Here is a 19496-nt window from a genome sequence, read left to right as displayed (position 1 = left end):
CCCTGAAAACCCTGGTCAGAAGGGACCCTGAAAACCCTGGTCAGAAGGGGCCCTGAAAACCCTGGTCAGAAGGGACCCTGAAAACCCTGGTCAGAAGGGGCTCTGGACAGTTAATTTCCTTCTATTGTTTTTGGGCAGCCAGCAGCGATGCCATATTTACTGAAGTCACTTTGTAAATTCTTAATCTAAGACTTTGATTGCCTGAATGTCGAAATATTCTCTTACTTCCTGCCCTCCATTCCTTTCTAACTATGTCCTCCCTTAAATTCCTAATTTCCTAATGGCCACAATATAACAATGCAGTCAAATAGAAGCTGGGCCATATGGGGTGGGAGTTATTCTGTCATCTGGGACCCTCTTTCTTTTCAGGTACTATTTCTTTCCCTTTTTCATTGCTCCTCAGGGAAAGGCCTCTTGTCCCTTCATAGGCAGCAGGATCTCCTAAAGCATCTCCTTTCCTTAGCTCCAATGCGCTCTAGCTCACATCCACTTTGGAACTTCAGAACTCAGTCATGCTTCAGCTGCCTGTCTCCCTGATCTAAGCCTTCTCTCCACCTCACTGCCCCATCCACCCTCTTTCTGGCTGGGCTACTGAGACCTTGCTCCTCTTTGTTCCCTCCATCTATTATTTCTGTTGCTGTCTGGTTTTTCCTCCCAGAGTCTTGTTTATTAAGCAGCCTCTTGATAAACTACTCTGTCCCAGCTTTGCTTTACTCTCCTAGGAGGCATACAGGATATGAGTGAAAATAGATGGTCAATAGGAGTGGAAAACAGAATCTTCACTATAAGAAGCCCTAACATGTGGATTAGCTGCTCAGCTTGGTAAAGCCTAGGCCCAGATATCAGGGATTTATAGACTCAGGGGTCCTGCACTATTGAATTACCCAGGAAATTTAGATTTAGAAGGAACCTGTACCCAATCGGGGCTCAAACAGGTTTATTATTACAGACATCTTTTTGTTCAATCCGAAGCAGGTTAATAATGAAAGGCTTTTGTTTTCCGCTTTTGGAATGGTATGTGGCTAGGCTTTTCCAGGCTGAATAAGGAGGGAGTCTTTGGGATAGTTAGCTAGCTTGCCTGTGGTGGGTGTTAAGGCAGGGTTAAAATTAAAAGCTTATCTTAGAGTGAACCGTTGGTTCTCACTAAAAACAATTATTCTAAAGATTTTATAATATCCATATCTTAAGACAAAATTTAAATGTTTTACATATTTCCTAAAACCTTGCAGTCAACTTGCATATCTGGTCATTGTCCACTGAATCCTAATGGTCAGAGGTGGTTATTTCTTTTCTTTTCTTTTTTTTCTTGATGGAGTATTGCTCTGTCGTTCCCAGGCTGGAGTGCAGTGGCACAATCTCAGCTTACTGCAACCTCCGCCTCCTGACTTCAAGTGATCCTCCTTCTTCAGCCTCCTGAGTAGCTGAGATTATAGGCACACACCCAGCTAATTTTTGCACTTTTAGTAGAGATGGGATTTCACCTTGTTGGTCAGGGTGGTCTCAAACTCCCAACCTCATGATCCACCCACCTCAGCTTCCCAAAGTGCTGGGATTACAGGCGTGAGCCACCACAGCCAGCCTAGAGGTGGTTATTTCTAAGATCTTTTTGATTTTATAGAAGGATAAAACTAACGCCCTTCCTGACTCTCTATTGCCCAAGTTTAGTAATTCCCTTTTTCTTTTTGTTTCACCTAATTCTGCCCAAAATATTCTCCCCTCTATGATTCTTAGAAGCATAGATTTTTATAGTTGGTAAAAAATATCATCTGGTCTAATCCTCTTATTGCAAATATGAGGAACCAAGGCTCAGAGAGGTTTAGGAATTTGAGCATGGTCACACAGGCAGTGAGTGGGACCTGCACTCATTGGCATTTTGTAGCAGTCCTTGTGGACTGACTAATTCAGTGGTTAAGTTGACACTGAGTGTGATTTTATTTCCACTGGCACCCACCCTTCCTATGCCCCATCTCCTGTACATGGCACTGCAGAACTCCAGGACCACGGACCTTATGAGAAGTAAGTCTAGTAAATGCCCATTAGGTTGGGAAGTTGGGTTATGATGAAAAGGGAGTCCTGAAGATGGGGCAGATGGTGTCTTCATACAGTTCAGGGCTTTACGGGCAGGTTCCAGTTCACACAGAAGAAGAGGCCATCAGGCAGAAGTCACTGCCATGCCCTTTGGAGCTAAAAAGGGTGACTGTGAGGACAGGTTGCATGTGTGTGTGCACTGTGTGTGTGTGTGTGTGTGTGTGTGTGTGTGTGTGTGTGCATGTGCTTGCTGGCACCTGCATGGTGAAGAGCTGAGGGAATGCTAACCTGATTATGAAGCAGGAGACAGGGGCCAGAACAGAAGAGAAAAAAAAAGCAGAGGAACATGTCCTATTCTTGAGCTACAGAGAGAAAAAATCTGGAGGCAGAAGTGGGCTTGTGGTAGGCTGAGGGGGGCCCTCAGAGACTTAGTTAAGATTCTGAGGAGCAGAGACTGGGAAGTGGGTGGCAGGGAAGGAGGTGGGGACAGCTGTTGCTTTGATTTGCTATTGAGTCAGTGTTCTCAGTGCATTAGCACCAGGAGAGAGCCCCGGGCTGGCCCCCAACCAAAACAAGCCCCTCTGTAGCCAATACTGAGTTGTAGCAAGGAGAATTGCAGTCGAGAGACAGAAAGGAAGGGGATTTGATCCCAAAAGTCTCTTCCTTTACTTAGCTGCTTCCTTCTGGGACTGGGCTATGTGCTCTAGACGGGCATCTAGTGTTCTGCACTGAGGGTGAGGGGCTGAGGTGAAACTGAGCACAGGGGAGGGCTCAGCGAGGACCTCTAGGGCACAGATTGTGTGAAGGTACTGACTATCCTCAGTTGTTTTGGGGTAGTATCCTGAAGACAGGAAAATAACAGCCCTGAGCCATTTTAGGAGTGTCTGTTTATTCCATCTCCTCATTCCCTTCTCGCTATGATCAAATGCTTTAGACATACCGACAGGTATGACTTAAAATCTGCATTCTAATGCAATACAGCCAGGATGCCAGACTGAACTCTTAGTTGTCCCCTTAAACTAAGTGGAGGAATTTTATACCCTTACCCTCAATGTATCTTGCTGCTTTCACACATATGTAATAGAACAGTGGGGGAAAGCCCCCCCCCCCATCTTAGGAAAGTACTTGTGAAAGGAAACAAAGCAGAGTCAAACGCAGAATTCAGTTTAGCTCATTGGAAGGGTATGGGAAAATAGAGACTGAGAATGGGCCAGGAAGTCCAGAAAATCAGGGAGAAGTAAAGAATAGATTCTCTGGAGATGAGAAATCTCAGCCCAGGTTCCAACAGCTTGCTCATACTCTGCAGTACCTATCCCAGTGCCCCAATACCTGTCTGAGGGCATGGATGAATTCCCTTTCTCAATGGACTCTGTCTTATTCTCCTATGCTCCTTATGTTGCACTTTAGATATTTCAGGCTGATGGCTTGGTATGGTGGGATAACAATGCTGTGGAAAAGTTTAATTTGTTAGAAGTCAAGCAAGAAAGCATTCGTCTCTGCTGATTCTGATTTTCCTGACTTGTTTTTACTGTCTCCCTTCACTGGATGATCAGAGTCGGGGTGTGGATGACAGGCTCAGGGCAATGGTTAGGAGCATTACATGAAGAAAAATGTGTTCCGCTCTACACACCCACGCTACTCTAGTTTTACTGATTCCCCCAATCCTAACTGCTATTTAGTCTCCCTACACTCTTCTCACTTAAAAAAAAATCTGTATTTTTTAAATTGTGTACATTGTTCACATTAGCCTCATTTTGTACCTTCCTGAGAATTTAACTCTTCCGTGAAACAGATACATTCTCCCAAATCTACAGATTTCAGACCCCAAAATGGAAAATAATATTGTTCTGACATAAAGAACTCTAGCCCTCTTGAGTCTCAGTTGAGTATCTCTTGTTTGATACGGGCAAACATGCATTTTTATTCCCTAAGATGCATGCATATTTTGGCATGTGCCCCTCAACACACACACACACACACACACACACACACACACACACACACACACACCACACTATGATTCTCACTAATCATATTTCTGTGGGTTTTTTTTTTTGTCTGACATGGACGCACAGATTTTATTATGACCCAGATACAGAGCCCTTTTCACATGCCCATATTAATCAGAACCCCTTACTTCCAGAAAACCATATGGCTTAAACTCAGAGATTCTCCCCAAAGCAGAATTCAGGCTGTCTCTTCTGCTCAAACTCCCCAGGAGAGGGCCAGAATCCTCTCCTCTCCAGGGCTGAGGCTCAGTCCATCTGTCACTGACATTGGACTCCAGGGCTTGGAAACCAGAAAAAAGTTGGCATTAAGTGGCAGTTGAGGATAAATGAAAATATGAGAGGCTCAGGGGCTTAGTGGTGGTGATTTTTATATTTGTGTGAGATTAGAGGATACAGATTAGGGGAAGAAACATATAATATGTATTTGGAAATATCTTTAAGAACTACAGTAAGTACTAGTGAGTGCAATTGTTCCACTGTAATTTTTGCATTTTCTGGGCAAAAAAAAAAATGATTAGGAGCAGATGGTAAAACTGGCTCCTCATTTTATAATAATAACTCAAGAACTCAGCTCCAGGCTCTTCAAAGACTGACCGCTATGCTAACTTCCAAGTTACCTGTCATTGATGTACTTACTGAAATCAGGATTGGAAGCAAAGAGCCAGGTCATAGAAGGGTAAAAATAAACATATGAAACAAGAATCTGGATATTTCCAATAAAATCTGGTGTCAGAAGTACTAGCTCTTCATCCTACCCAGCCAATATTTTGAAGTATATGAAGAAAGGGGAGAAATGAATAATGGTTAGCCTACAGATGAGTGGCTGAGACATCAGCCTTCATTTCTTTTTCTTTTTTTCCCTAGGGCAAGGTGATGCACCTGATCTTCTTGACCCTGAACTACAAGTAAATGAGCTAAAGGTGCTTATAATTAGCAATCAATACACAATTAGTGTAAGTCTAGTTGGGAAAAGGGAAAATAAATCCTTAGAGAAGACAACATTTTAGTTTGTTCTTTAAGTTATTTAGCTTTCTTAGTGTTCTCTTGGAGGCTTCCAAGAGAAAGACAGAGAAGAGAAAGTTAAAGAATCCCAGAGGTAAGAGTTCACATTAAAGGATGATATATGTACTGAAAAATATGTTGAGATTTCTGTATTTGAGTCCTTTCTGAAACTCACCTGCTTTTCATGAGAACAGGGGGCTTAGGAAGATGAGTAGATGGGAGACACTCCAGCTGTTCCTATAACCCTAATTCTCTCTTGCTGAAGGCTCGCTCATAGAGATAAATCACTCTCATTACCTGTCCTTGAGGAATGAAGTTTCTCCTTGTTTCAAATGAAGAAATGAAAGAGGAGTCCTGGAAATTCATTCTGGAAGCCTGCCTCTCCAGCTATACTCTGCTGTAGGTCACTCATGAGAATTAACGATTATATTAACTTTTATCCATAAATTGACATGGAAAAATCAGTATTTAGGAGATGAGAAGCTTGTGTAGTTCTAATGTGATGTGAAGAACAGGCTGGCTAATCTAAGACTGATAGGGGCTGAGTGCACTTGGCTCCCTGCCCTGTTTGATATCATCGGTTTATGGGAAGATACCCTCAAAGCATAGCGGAGTACAGTTTAAACATGTATCTACTGAGATATGGCAAAGGACCTGTGCTCTCTGGGAGAAGATGGTTATATTTAAAGCCATTTAGTTTTGTACAAGGTAGTTATAAAGGTTGGGGGCATTAAGTCAAGGTTTTGATATCTGTTTTCTCCCACCCAAGTGCTAACCAGGTCCAACCCTGCTTAGCTTGCAAGATCAGACGAGATCTGGTACATTCAGGATGATATGGATGTAGACTTGATACTTGTTTTCTGTGCCTCTCATTTACTGGATTCCTCCATTACCTATGCTGATGACCCATTGTCATGTATTATCTTTGCTAAGGTTGAGGGGAAAGGGTAAAAAAAGCACCATGACAGGACAGTTAGAGTTGGTTGTGATGCTCAGAGTTCTGTTAAGAGGTACATGTTTATAAACTGAGTGTGATTCATTTTGCATTCCACACTTATACTGTATACAGTCAACCCTGCATATCCATGGGTTCCACCTCCATAGACTCAATCAACTGTAGATTGAAAATATTTTTTAAAGTTGTGCCAGTACTAAACTTGTTTAGACATTTTCCCTGTCATTATCACCCAAACAATACAGTAAAACAACTATTTACATAGCATTTAGATTGTATATGGTATTATAAGTAATCTAGAGATGACAAAGCATACAGGAGAATGTGCATAGGTTATATGCAAATACTACTCCATTTGATATTAAGGCCTTGTGTATCTGCAGATTGTAGTATCTGTGGGATGTCCTGGAACCAATCCTTCATGGATACCAAAGTACAACTTTGTATGGTTATCATATATATGAGCAATACTATCTTGATCTAAAACAGAACTATATATAGTTCTATCTTTAATCTATGAATCCAAATATGACAAAACATTCAGTTCTTTTGAGGCCATTTGAGGTCACTGTAGGCCACAATTTCCATAGCATCTTATAAAACCCTTCTAGCACTTCTTTTTTAACTTGAGAATTGTTTGCCCTTCTGTTCCCTTCCTGCAGTTGATCAGATGGCTGGGAGGACTTCCTAGATCTATATCTCAGAGTTTTGTTCTGTATTTGTGGTGGAATAGGTCAGGGACCATAACCAAGATCATGTGTGTGTTTGTGGTCAGGTGAGGGAGATTCCAGCCCTGTTCTGGGGACTGCACTGTGGAGAATAAGGAGATTATGAAACTTGGAGGTAAAACAGGACCATGGAGAGCAACAAGAAAAGCCTGGCGTGTCACTGTCAGGGGCTAGCACCATGGAGAGCTCAAAGCACAGGTATAATAGTTTGTTCCACAAAGTACAGGGGAACTGGGATCACGGGGTAAAGCAGCCAGCTCTCAAGCACAGGAACTAAAAGAACAGACATCATGGTTTCTACTAGAATCACTCTACGTTCATCACTTGCTCTATAAAGTCTCCTGAAGTCCTTTGTTTGAACCCGTCAGGTTGATATACAGCCAAGAGACTGTGCTGAACAATGAGGACCACCACCAGACTGAGTTTGTCAACATTAGCCTCTGCGATTATATTGCCTAGATATTAGTGGTGATGGAGGGGCTTTTAATGTGCCACAACTTATCATGAGTAAAATTAGGCCCATCTTCTAAAGAGGGAACAGAGAGCCTGTGCCCCCTCAGAGACAGTAGGGCACAAGAAAGTAAAAATGTGTATTTTCATCAGGTAGGGTATGAAATGTCTCAGACCCAGAATGCCCTAATGTATCCAAAATTGCTGTAAGTAGTTCAGACAATCACACCTGGCAGAGAGGTATGGAATCATGCCTCTTAAGAAGAATATTGTTTTCAGGATTTAGAAGTCTCTCTTTTGGGAAATTTGATGACTGTCTTAAGGCTTAGGAAAATTTTGGTGAAGAGAGACATGATTATTTAGCACTTGCTGCTTCGGTGAAGAATATGTACCTTTACTGCTTAGCATCTTAGCTTCTATTGTATAAAAATCACAACAGCTTCATGTGTTCAAGCCTCCTGAGATTTTGACTTCTCTGTGCTAGAAGGGATGGATCTCCTTGTCATATATAAAAGGATTGGAGTGGGTTTTTACTTGGGTAGTTATTGGAGCCCTGGGCACCAGCTGGTTCTGATCTTGTAAAAAAATCATCACTACTGCTGATCCTAGAGGCAGAAACAGGTCTCTAGCCCTGGAAACTTGTTCTTCTTCATTTTATGATGACATGGAGTGTTTATACTTAATCTGAGCAAGCTTTTAGAAATGGAATCTTTTGCTGATGGCTTGCTTCCCCAGGGTCCTTTTCTGATGGTTTGCTTCTCTGTGTCTTTTGTAAGCATTTCCGCAGGGATTGCTATTCTCAGAGATTATGGGTGGACCTCTAAAACGTGACCCCATACAGGAAACAAACTGCTCTAGTGCACGGGCCTATAGCCAATGGTTAAACATGAAATATTACATTCTAACATGAAAAATAAGATATAATTACCAAAACTTTGTAACTTTGAATTTTTCACTCAGTAGTCAGTAAGGAGCTGGTCCAGTCCACAGCTTGCTTTCAACAAGAATCTGGAACCTAGATCGCCATCCTTAGGCAAAATTCCATTACTGAGAATTAGATGACAAAAAAGGGACAGTTGAGCTAGCAGGCAGTTCCACTGGAGTAGGAAACAACAAAGAATGAGACTAGTCACAGCCCCAGGGGTTTTACTTCTCTGGTGAGACTGTGAAGATTTTTCTTCCTACCGTGTGATTTAACGAAAAGAAACTTTTGATTCAATTTTACATATTATTTGACTGCAAGAAAGTAGTAACAGCAAGGAGTATCAAAATCAAATCTAAGAATTTACAGAGCAATGGCACAACTACTCAGTTTGTTATTTCAAAGTAACCATAACAGCAAAGAGATGCTGTTTGTGGAATTTTATGGCTGCAGAACTATGAGTCACTCTCTTCAAGTGAATAGTGAATATCTCCAACAAGGCACCCTTGCAATTAGATTTGGACTTCCTTTCTTCCTCAGTTGGAAGAGGAAGGAGAAAGAGCCTAGGGGTAGTAAGCTGGCGCATTCTATCAGTCTAGGACAGAGGATTTTGAGCTGTGTGGTAGAACACCAGGTAGTTCCTTAAGGATGATAGGAATATGTAAAAGCCAGTAAGACAGGGAAAAGATATATAGGTCTTATTTCATTATTTCAACCATAGCAATTCTCCTTTGGTATGTTTTACTTATTTGTTAAAAATGTCTCACATCTTTGTTTTAAAAACAAAATGAGAAAACTGCTGCCCTAGGGGAAACTATTAAAACCAATAGTGCTATCCAGATTATGGAGAAGCTTGGAATAGAATGACACAACTGCTGGGTAGGCAGCTGACATTCCATAGATTGGGACCTACATGAAACAGACTGGTTCTTCATGGGATGAACTAAACTCTGCTATACGAGTGTCTCTGTGATGATCTTAACTTTTCCATGCCAGAAAACGCACATGTCTAAAAGGAGAGCATATCTTTCCCAAGAGTTACAGCTGCAACTAGGAGGAGAACAGGAACAGAAACAGGACAGTTACAGCTGCGACTAGGAACAGAAACTGGCTGGAGTCGATCTGGCAAATAGATCTGTGCGCAGCACTAAAGTGAATGCCTGCTGGACTTCTGTGGCACATGGGGCATGATATCTTCACTGGGCATCTGGCCAGGGGGCTGCAGAATGGATGATCATGGACAGAGGTCATTGAGAAGAAATAGATGTTCATGTGTGGGGCAGTGCAGTACAAGGTTAAATTGCCATAACCTTATCTGAAACAAAGAGAAGCTATCCATCTATCTGTCTTTATCCTAGGTCAACTCACGGGAAATAACTCAAGAAGGGAGAGCCCAAGAAAGCTGGTCATGGTGTTGAGTATTGAGCTGTTCACCAGAGAGAGGACACATTAAATTCATAGGACTTGTGTTCTCCAAATCTGGAATTGTCAACTTCTGTGAATACTAGTGAGAAGGAAGGATGGATGGCACATTCTAAATGTCTTACCCATTCCTGAACTTCTAGCCACAACACTCATGGCCACTCTTAGATATCAGTTGCTTGTCCTCTCAATCTCTGTTCAGCCTTATGAAGGCTTAAAAAATTTATGCTGTACTCCAGGGAACAATATGCCCCAGCAGCATATAAAGTTTGTTTTCTTATTCTAAATGAAAATAGATATGCTACCACAACACTCTTGACAATTCAAGCATCAGCATAAGAGTATCTTGTCCTTATACCTTCACACTGCCTCTCTCATAGTTTCGGCCAAACATTACCAGTTAAAGATAAATACTGCTTAGCCTTCTTCCCAGGGGCCTCAGGCCAACTTGGGGGTACTAGACACATCTCCATGATCCTAGGCAAAATAGCATTCAGGATTACTATCTCTGGGCATTAAATCTGTGCATTTTACCTCCCACCATCAGCATTGGCCCTCTTAGATCCTGAAACTAAAAGATAGAATTAATCTAAGAAGATATGGTGGTTATGTCTCATGCATCAGTGTGTCCTGAGATACTGCACACCAGACAGATGTCCATTTTCTGTAAAGATAATTCTCAACAAGGAAAATGATGCTTGATTTGACTCCTCTTTGGAGACAGACCCCTGCTGTTTATCTCCCACTTCCCCACCTCTCCTCTAGAAATTCCCCATTCAGAAGTTACTGCCTTCCACTGTTTCTCTCAGGCCACTGCTCTGAAACATATTTCTAAATATGATAGAACGTTTCTCTTCCTCTCAACTTTAAGCCTGAATAGGGGCTGAGCCCCCAATTTGAGGACCAAAAAAGAAGAGTGTAGTTGGTGAAGAAAGACTTGGCTAGTATACTGATTTACTCTAGTCTATAGTTTTTTTACATCTTAGAGTAGAAGAGCTCACAGCTTTCTGGATGACGTCTTTCTTTTTGGGGCCCAGCCTAGCACCATCAGTTCCCATTACTGAACAGTTGCAGTTTGGATCGTATTTGCCTCTCTTTATAAAACTCAGCAGGTTAGGAAGGCCAGGGGCTGCAGCTGAAATTCAAGGCCTAGTAGGAGGGTCATTATTGAGGCACAAACACCCAGCAGCCTCCCTGTCTCGAACTTAGCCTGCTCTCCCCAAGGACTCCCTTCAGCTCCTCAGTGAGTGGGGTCATCAGTGCAGTGCTCTGGGCAAGGGGATTCCACCTAGGGGAAAGAAGAGGCTGCTGTCTCTGTGGTGACTAGGGCGGGAACTCCCTTTGGGGAGTTTGATGGGTAGACGGCGGCAGGAGTCAGCCAGCCAACTTAAGGGAGGGGATCCCCAGGGTCCCCATACCAGGGGAAGCTCCTTTATCATGATGGAGACAGGGCTGGGGGAGGTCAGGTGAGGTGGAGCGATTATTCCCCCAGCACCCTGGCTATTCCCCTGTTTTCCTCAGATGAAATTCTCTACATCATCCTCCCCAGTTTCAACCCCTCCCCTCTCCACCCCCGCCCCGCCCTGTGCCCATCCCTGCTGGCCACTGGGTCCATCGCCCAGGAGCCACCTCCCCTTTCTCCTCCCCTGCGGTTCTTTCTGTTTTTCGTTGGCATCTGGCCGGGCACAGCCACCACCCTCCCCCTTCACTCTCCCCACTTCCCTTTGCTCCACAGAGGTCCTGTTCCCTCTCCCCCTTCCTCCATCCCAGCCTTCCTCCTCTTCCTACCGGGCGGAGGGGAGAGGAGGATGCATTCCTTTAGTCTCTTCACAGCTTGCCCTCCCTCCTCAGGGACCTGAGGCTCTGAGCTGTGGCCCCCTTCCGGGTTTCCCTACACGCTGCCCCTCTGCCATCCCACTAACCGTTAGTAGCCTTTAAGAAAGCTGAGGTGCCCCCACAGCGCTGACCTACATAGCCCGGCCCAGGGCGGGAGGGGCTCTTCCCCAAGTCCCCTCACCCCTGGCCCCTCCTCCTTTCTCCCCGACTCCCCTCCTTCATCTCTCTACCATTAGGAACCTAAAAGAAGGTTTGAGTTCCAGACTGGGGCAAAGGGGCTAGGTATGCTATCCCACCCCAAATCTGGGAAAATCATTGCTTAGCCCTGAAAAGCTTTGGGTTTCCCATGCATCCTTCTCCCCAAATATCTTGATCCTTTCTTTTGCGCCCCCTCCACCCCCACCCCGCCTCTGCTCCTGTCTGGATTTCTTTTCCCAGCTTCTTCCACTGCCAGGGATGTTGCCATCCTGGGCCCCCTCCGCCCTATGTTGTTGTTTTGCTCCAAGGATAAGGGCCCTCTTCTCTGCCCACGCCCCCCTCAGCAGCCTCACCCAGGCCCCCTTCTCTGCCCACTCGGAGCTGGGCCTCGGGTCGTGGTGGGGGACGGGCGGGGGAGCAGAAATGTTTGCATACAGCAGTTTAGGGGATTGCACTGGCTACCCAACCCCTACAGACACACATACACAAACATCCGACACACGCCCTGACTGAAACAGCGACAAATCTCACTCCGCCCCCAACACACACCGACACAGACATACACACAGATACTGACACAGAAACGCAGAGCCAGACACCAACACAGACGCGCGCGCACGGACAGCAACACATCCAGACCTCGGGCTGCTCATAACGGACATCAGCCGCGAGAGCCAAACCCCGGTGCACACGCAGACACACGCTCGGTGGTGTACACAGAAGGGTGCACACGCCGGCACACCCACAGTCCACAGAGACACGGATGCTCAGAGACAGACACAAGGGTGTTAGCAGCGGCTGGCGACTTTAACCCCGCTTCCAAACAAAGCCAACAGGCTCCCTCCGCCAGACTCCGGATCCCAGCCCCCGCCTCGGGTCACTCACCACCTCCCCAGGCACCGCCCCCTCCCTCACTCACCGTCCTGGGAGAGGTTGGCCCCGCCGGGCGCCCAGCGGCAGGCAAACAGCAGGAGCAGGAGCGAGGCGGTTGGGCCCCCCATCGCGCTTCCCGGCCGGCTCCCTGGCTGGGCGCTGGCGAGCCTGAATCCCCGGGGGGTGGGGATGGCAAGGGGATGGACTACGACGTTGACCGAAAGGGCGCCCCGAGCCGCTTCGGAGCCCGGGGCCGAGGTGGGGACCAGGAGGGAGCCGGCGCTGCTGCAGTCGCGGGGATTAAATAGGGCGCTCGGAGCAAACCATTTGGTTGGAGGTGGAGGGGGGTTGGCAGGGGGCTGGGCTGGTCGCGGGGGGGCCAAGCTGCCGCATTCCCCACTCCCCCCTCCTTCCACACCCCCTCCTTGCCTTCTTGGTGCCTTCCACCCTCTCCCCTGGGAGCTCCGCCAGCCTGGCTCGGGTGTGGATCAGAGGGAGGGAGCTGGCTCAGCAGTGGGACCCCGTGCTCACCCCTCTTAGGCTTGGGATGGAGGGAGGGGAGTCCGACAGGGCCGTGGGCCAGCTGGCGAGCGCGGCCACTGCAGGCCTGGGCAAGGGCGTGCCCACTAGCCTGAGATCCTCCAGCTCCACCCTCCATCCTTTGGCAACTGGGGATCCCCTTAACCTCGGGGTCCCCCATCAACAGTGTACCCAGGGGCATCTCTCCAGTGGATAACTACTAACTCTCAAGCCTTCTACTAAACACTAATATCCCTAATTCCTCTTGCCCAAGAGCCCATAGTTATGTGTCCAGCAAAAATTTGTGGCCCCAGGCCTTAAGCCCTGGGGTCGCCCTATCAACGATGTACCAGGGACATATCTCCAGTGGATAACTGCTAACTCTCATCATTCTCCTAAACACTAACATCCCTAATCCCTCTTACCCAAGAGCCCATAGTTATCTGTCCAGCAACAATTCGTGGCCCCAGGCAATCTCTCTTGAAAGGCATCTTCCAGCAAACCCCCAGGCCTTGTGAACCAATGTCTCCCCCAATCCCATGTCAAGGAAATGACTCACCCTCTGAAAACATGATTTCACCCCCAGACTCTTGCCCAATCTGGCAGCCTTCAAAGCAACTCAGTCGTTTTCTTTCTTAGCCCTCCCTATTCCATCTCTTTATCCCCAGTCCTTTTCTCCAATATTTTTTCTTCTTTCTTGATCTTTCGCGGGATCGTGCCCTTCTCAAGTTTCAGTTAGTAAGGTTCGTGAAGAGTCTGATCTAGAAACCCTCTAAGGACTCCTGCATCTGTGACCAAAGCAGCTCTCACTCCTGAGGCCACATGTAATAAGATGGAAAAGAGATGCAGGGTGTTCGTTCTTAGTCTTGGCTTAGGTGTTCCAAGTCCCTGGTGTTTGCCATTCTTTGTGACTATCTCTGAAAGAGTCTTGAACTATCTCAGGAATCTTTCTGAATCAGTTTTGCTGAAACTTAGCTTTTGGAAATACATTTCTAAATGTTAGAATTCTAGAATAAAATAATTTTAGGTATGTAAGAATTCTTTAAAAATATCTATTCCAACCTCTTAATGACATAGGTACAACTGAGGCTCAAAGGAGGCTAACTGAACAAGGTTGCCCTGACAATTAATAGTGTAAGACACAAGTGTTGGCTGGGATGTGCAACAATATGATTTTGAAGTGTCTTCCAATCCTGTGAGGCTAATATTTTATCCCTAGATGAGGGATTTGGTGGCATGTCTTCTACCTCTTAGACCAGCTCTCTTTCTGTGCTGATGACTGTCCCATTGAGCTAATCCTTAAGGTTTGGGTAATATTTCCTTCTTGAAAGCAGAGTTTTTCAGCCCCCTGTGATCTAGTTAATGCCCCTGTCACCCAGAAACTCAGGGGCAGGGATGTGGAAAGTACTTGGTTACCAGCAAAGTCCTGTATAAATGACAAGCAATGATGGAGAAGTCAGGAGAGAATATTCTCCAGGGAAATCCTTCTGGATTGTCAGGATGCTGCCCCACGGTTTTTCTCTTACAGTTGTTAGAGTTGACGGTTTCTGGGAGAAGGGTTCTGCCTGCCTCTTGGACATTTCTTGAGTGCCTGGGTAGTTAAGATTTTCTTGCAGGGATGCGTTCACCATCTTTGGCTGTCTGACTTGCCCCACTTGACGTATCTCAGTGACTCCGGACCATTCTGTCACACTGTGGTTTGCAGATATCTTGGAATCTCCAAAAATGTGAAAATAAAGGGGGTACTATATTTGAGGGGTGCAGAAACCTGGATATAAGAGAGACAAGAGGCTGGGTTAGAGGGTAGGGAAGAGATATTGGGAAAATTGAACTTTCCCACAGAGGTGGGGCCGTGTTGGCATGAAGTGAGCTGTGCAGAGAGCAGGCAGTAAAGTGGGCGTTTTCAAAACAGAATCAGCTTCAGAGGGGAAAGATCAGGCAACCCTAGGTAAAGTGTCTTAGTGGATAAAGAGTATTATCTTTCCAGCTAGAGGACATCTTAGAGATTGTCTAAGTGGGCTTAAGAGAGGACAGGTTAATGGAGCGGGAGGGGAGCAAGAGTGGGGATGGGTGGGATAGGGAGGGCAGGATGTAGGATTAGGTCTCATAGTCCTCTAATTAATAGCCTTTTCCATCTGCTGCTCTGCAGTGATCCCCTTCCACCTGTCTTCCCTGGATTCTCTAATAACTACTGGTCTGGCCCTACCCTCTACTGTAACTGCATGGGACAAGAACCAAGGGTGACAGGTAAAAAGGAAAGCTATTTTGCAGAGAGTATTAAGAAGTAGCAAATGAGACTCTGGAATGCTCTTTTTCTACTGGCTCCTCTTCTCCTTCTGCATCATCAGCATCAGTTTGGCAGCAGTTTAAGTCCTGGGAATAGGAAACAGTCACTGGCTTTTAGAATTATAGAATAAGAGAGTGTTAAAGGTGTACAGGACCTTCAAGATTATCTAATTAATATCCTTGTTGAACAGATGAGGAAAATGAAACTCAGAAAAGCTAAAGGACTTTCTGTGTTCATACAGCTAGCTGATAAAGGGGTTACCAGCACTGGGTGTGGGTGGGAGATAGTACCCTTGGAGGCAGGAAGGATAAGAAAAATCATTCACAAAATCTAGAGCAGTGTCCAATTTGAGGAATTCCTCTCTCTTGTGTACTCCAGAGTGAAAGAGTAGTTTCTCCTACTGATGTGGATGTTCCAATTTGGAATAACTTCTTACCTATAGTCATCCTAATGCCCTTTTTACATGTGCACTCTGTATCCTTCAGGCACCCACCCTACTCACTAGGAATACAGTTTTATAAAGAAAGACTGACCTACAAGGATTAACCCCATCGTGAAAATAGGTAAAATAAAAGTATCCATGTTGGATTGTGATCTCTATGGTTACTTTCCACTCTGAAATGCTGTGACATACAATATGCATTTCCCAGAGACGTGCACAAAGTCTGGAGTAGGTTGTCTGTGGAATTACAGAGCTGGTAGCTACAGTGAAAATCTGAGGAAGCAGGGAAGGGGAGTGGAGAGAAGACGGGTTTTGCCTCCTAGATGCCCCTGTCCACTCAGCAACAGCCTGGGTAGCTGGGGGTGAGGAATGTGATGCTGGCACTGGTGCTGGGCTAGGCACAGCTGTGTGGGCCCTGGGCATTCCTTTCCCCACGCCACTCTTGCCCGGGAGGGAAAAGGGAAAGAACTCAGCCTGAGTGGGTGAATTTTACATATTCATCAGGGAGAAGATGACAGCACCTGTAGAGAAAAAAATTAAGAAGGCTTAATATCCATTCAGATTCTGCTTTGTACTCTAACCCTTTTTTCTCCTCTATATGAGTTTTCTGTATCAGTAAATTCTACATAGGTTTCCACATTGCTTTCCTCTTCAATTTTCCACCAGCTAAACCAGTACTCCTCATACTGCTTCTTACTCCCATTTTCCAGTTTTAATCAACACCAACCTTAATAATAACCCCGTATGCATTACAATTATAACCTTAATCAAATTGTAATTTCAGTCCTAACCCTAACCTAGTATAGGCTCTGACTATTAATTCTAATACCAACCTGAATTTAATCGCCAATTTTAACCAGCATTTTGATTCTAACCAGTTTCAAGGCAGCAATCAGGGCAACAACTTGCACATAATAAAAATCATCCTAGGTACCTTTATTGAGAACCCATCAAGTGCCAGATTTTGTGCTGGGTGCTTTATGTACACAGTAGTTCACTTAAGTACTAGAAAGTACCCGAGTTATGTCTGGAATTATTAACTCCCTTACCAAATCAAGGAAACAAAGGTTTAACAAGATTATGTAACTTGTAAATAGTGAATCCAAATCCAGGTCTGCTTGACCTGAAGGCTTGTGCTCACCCTTCTTTCTGCCAACAAATACTTTTTAATTGAACATCTACTGAGATCTTAACTAATGGTGACTGGAATGACTTCTAAAAGACTGAGTTTCCTGAAAGCATATTATTTTTGTTTAGGTTTTTTTTTAGTAGTGATACAGCATACAAACCAAACCAACAAACAAAAAACCCCCAAATCTCTCAGCCCAGAGACCCCACTGTTTCCTTAAGACATTAAAGTAATTTATTTACAAAGTTAAAATATTCAAACTATAAATAGAAACAAACTGAAAAGCTGCCTCTTTCCCAGAGTTGCCATATTGCACAACTCCAGGGGGCATTGTTCAAATTGGAGTTGTGCAAAGCAGCAGCACTGCCTCCCACGGCTTATCAGGAAAGCAGATAAAGTCAAGGTAAATATCTCCCAAATTAAATTGCCCTATGTATATATATATGACTTGGGCATGAGAATTTCTAGACAAGGTAAATTTATGATTAGCAATGACTATTAAGGATTGAATTCTATATTAAGTTCTTTACGTTTATTCTCCATTTCAATATTCACAGGCACGCTGGTCAGTATTCATTACCCCTGTATTACAGATGAGGACAGTGAGGCTTGAAGAGGCAAAATGACTGGTACGAGAGCACAAAGATGGTAAATGATAGACTTGGGTTTTACATACAGATTGTCTTACTCCAAAGTCTAAATTTTCAGTCATTACACTCAGCCAAGAAGGCTTCTCAGAGAAGAGGTCATTTGAGCTTTGTTCTGAAGGAAAGATGGGAGTTTCATGACATTAGAAAAGAGAATGGCCTATGAGACTGTAGATGCACTCAGATTAATATGGGAGAAGATGGTCAAGGGGAAAGGGAGCTAGAAGCTAGATTTCAGAGGGAAAGGAGTAAAAGGTGAGAGTAATAAGGGAGTAAAACAAATATGAGCAGAGACTAGAGATATTTTTTGTGATAAATTCAGGCAAAAATGAAATAATATAATAAATACATGTGTCACTGTTGCTCCAGCTACAGGCTGATTGATATGTTATGGAAAGACAGTAGACACACATAATCATCTGCAAACCAAAATACGCATCTTCAGTTACATGGCTATCTGTCGCTTCTCCATTGAAATCTCCCTGTATTCTTTCCCTTAGATTGTGTGCTCCAGCAACGTCAAACGGCTTGTAATTTCCCAAACACAACTATGTTGTTTCATGCCACAATGTCTGTGCACATACTATTTTCTATACCTGGATTGCCCTTCTCATTAAGCCTGATGAAACTTGTGCTCATGTTTATCTGTCCAAACTTTGATTAGGTGTTGCCTCTCTTTGAAGCTTTCTACCTATGTATAATCACTCCTTGCTTGGTGCTACCACTGTTTTGAATATTACACTTCTTTCACTGTGTTGCAATGATTTGTCTATGTTTCTTTCTTCTATGTGCCCTTTGAGGGCAGGAATGATATTTTGTGAATCTCATTTTTCCGACTGCTTTGTGTAGAAACTGAAAAATAGTAGAGCCTTAGTTAATTCTGAGGTAATCCCAAATGATATGTCTATAAATACATAGACTTGACAAATCATTTTATTCCCAGAAGCACATACATGCATATAACTAGACTTCATTGGCATACCCCCTGCAGCTATATATGCATGTGATCACATTGATATAATGTGCCCAGAATAAAGTAACTGATCCTAATATACATATACAAATACTTTCATCCACTTACGTGAAGTACATTTTTTAATTTTTAGAATTAACTTTAGAACCTGTCACAGCCCTTTGCATAACTTCAGTTGTAGAGAATGTTTATCCTTTGAGTCTGGCTTTTAATTTTAAAAACAGCCAAACATCTTTAGGATTCAAGCCTTATGGATAAGTTGGTTGTTCATGTTGTGTAATATAATGAACAAGACTTGGTTGTAAAGTTATAGTAAATGACTTATAAGCTGACTTTTTTGTTGGTTCTTAAGGCAGTTACCAAATAGGAGTTCTAGAAAGTTTCTGAGCAGTGTCATTTTGATGTATTTGTTAATATAAACAAAATCAAGCAAGAGTCTTACAATTTTATATCATACCTGGCAAACAAATGTGTTTGTGTGTAAGAATACAAAAAGTTATGTCCAGAACAGAACTCCTTGATCATTAATTTATTCATCCATTTATAGTTTTATTTTATTTTTGCTATTTGTTTATTAAAAATATTATTTATATATTTTTTTGCAACAGAGTCTCACTCTATTGCTGAGGCTGGAGTGTAGTGACGCAATCTCAACTCACTGCAGCCTCCACCCCCCCCACCACCCGTGGCTTAAGCGATTCTTCCACCTCAACCTCCCAAGTACCTGGGATTACACTCGGACGCCACCATGCCCCTTGAGTTTTTGTATTTTTAGTAGAGACGGTGTTTTACCATATTGGCCAGGCTGGTCTCGAACTCTTGACATCAGGTGATCCACCTGCCTCAGCCTCCAAAGTGCTGGGATTACAGGCGTAAGCCACCATGCCCGGCTATTTATTTCATTTTATTTTTTGCATGTCTATGTGCCTGTGCAATGCTAGATTGATCTTGACCTGGATGTTTTGTTGCAGCCTATTAAAAAAAATCTGTAAGCTCCCAGCTTTTGAAAATATATAAAATAAAATGTTCATGGGTGGTCATACCCTTATTCCCAATTACTACCCCATTTTTGAGCC

At 44.1% G+C, this 19496-nt stretch overlaps 1 protein-coding gene across 2 annotated transcripts in view; it reads right to left on the bottom strand.

The window, feature by feature from the left end:
* Positions 1 to 12747, bottom strand: part of CADM3 (cell adhesion molecule 3) — a 32014-nt gene extending 19267 nt beyond the window's left edge. Inside the window, exon 1 of one of the 2 annotated variants that reach the window (XM_032260774.1) lies at positions 12470 to 12747. In XM_032260774.1, coding sequence (XP_032116665.1) covers positions 12470 to 12551 — 82 coding nt within the window. In that variant the 5' untranslated portion in view covers positions 12552 to 12747. The remainder of the gene's footprint in view (positions 1 to 12469) is intronic. The other variant, XM_032260773.1, reaches the window with a different exon arrangement.
* Between the last annotated feature and the right edge of the window lie 6749 nt (positions 12748 to 19496).

Source organism: Sapajus apella, unplaced genomic scaffold (assembly GCF_009761245.1).
Source record: "Sapajus apella isolate SASKATOON/1434 unplaced genomic scaffold, GSC_monkey_1.0 scaffold119, whole genome shotgun sequence".
Lineage (NCBI taxonomy): Eukaryota > Metazoa > Chordata > Mammalia > Primates > Cebidae > Sapajus > Sapajus apella.
Note: the sequence above shows the minus strand (reverse complement) of the source record. Positions and strands in the feature narration are given on the sequence as shown.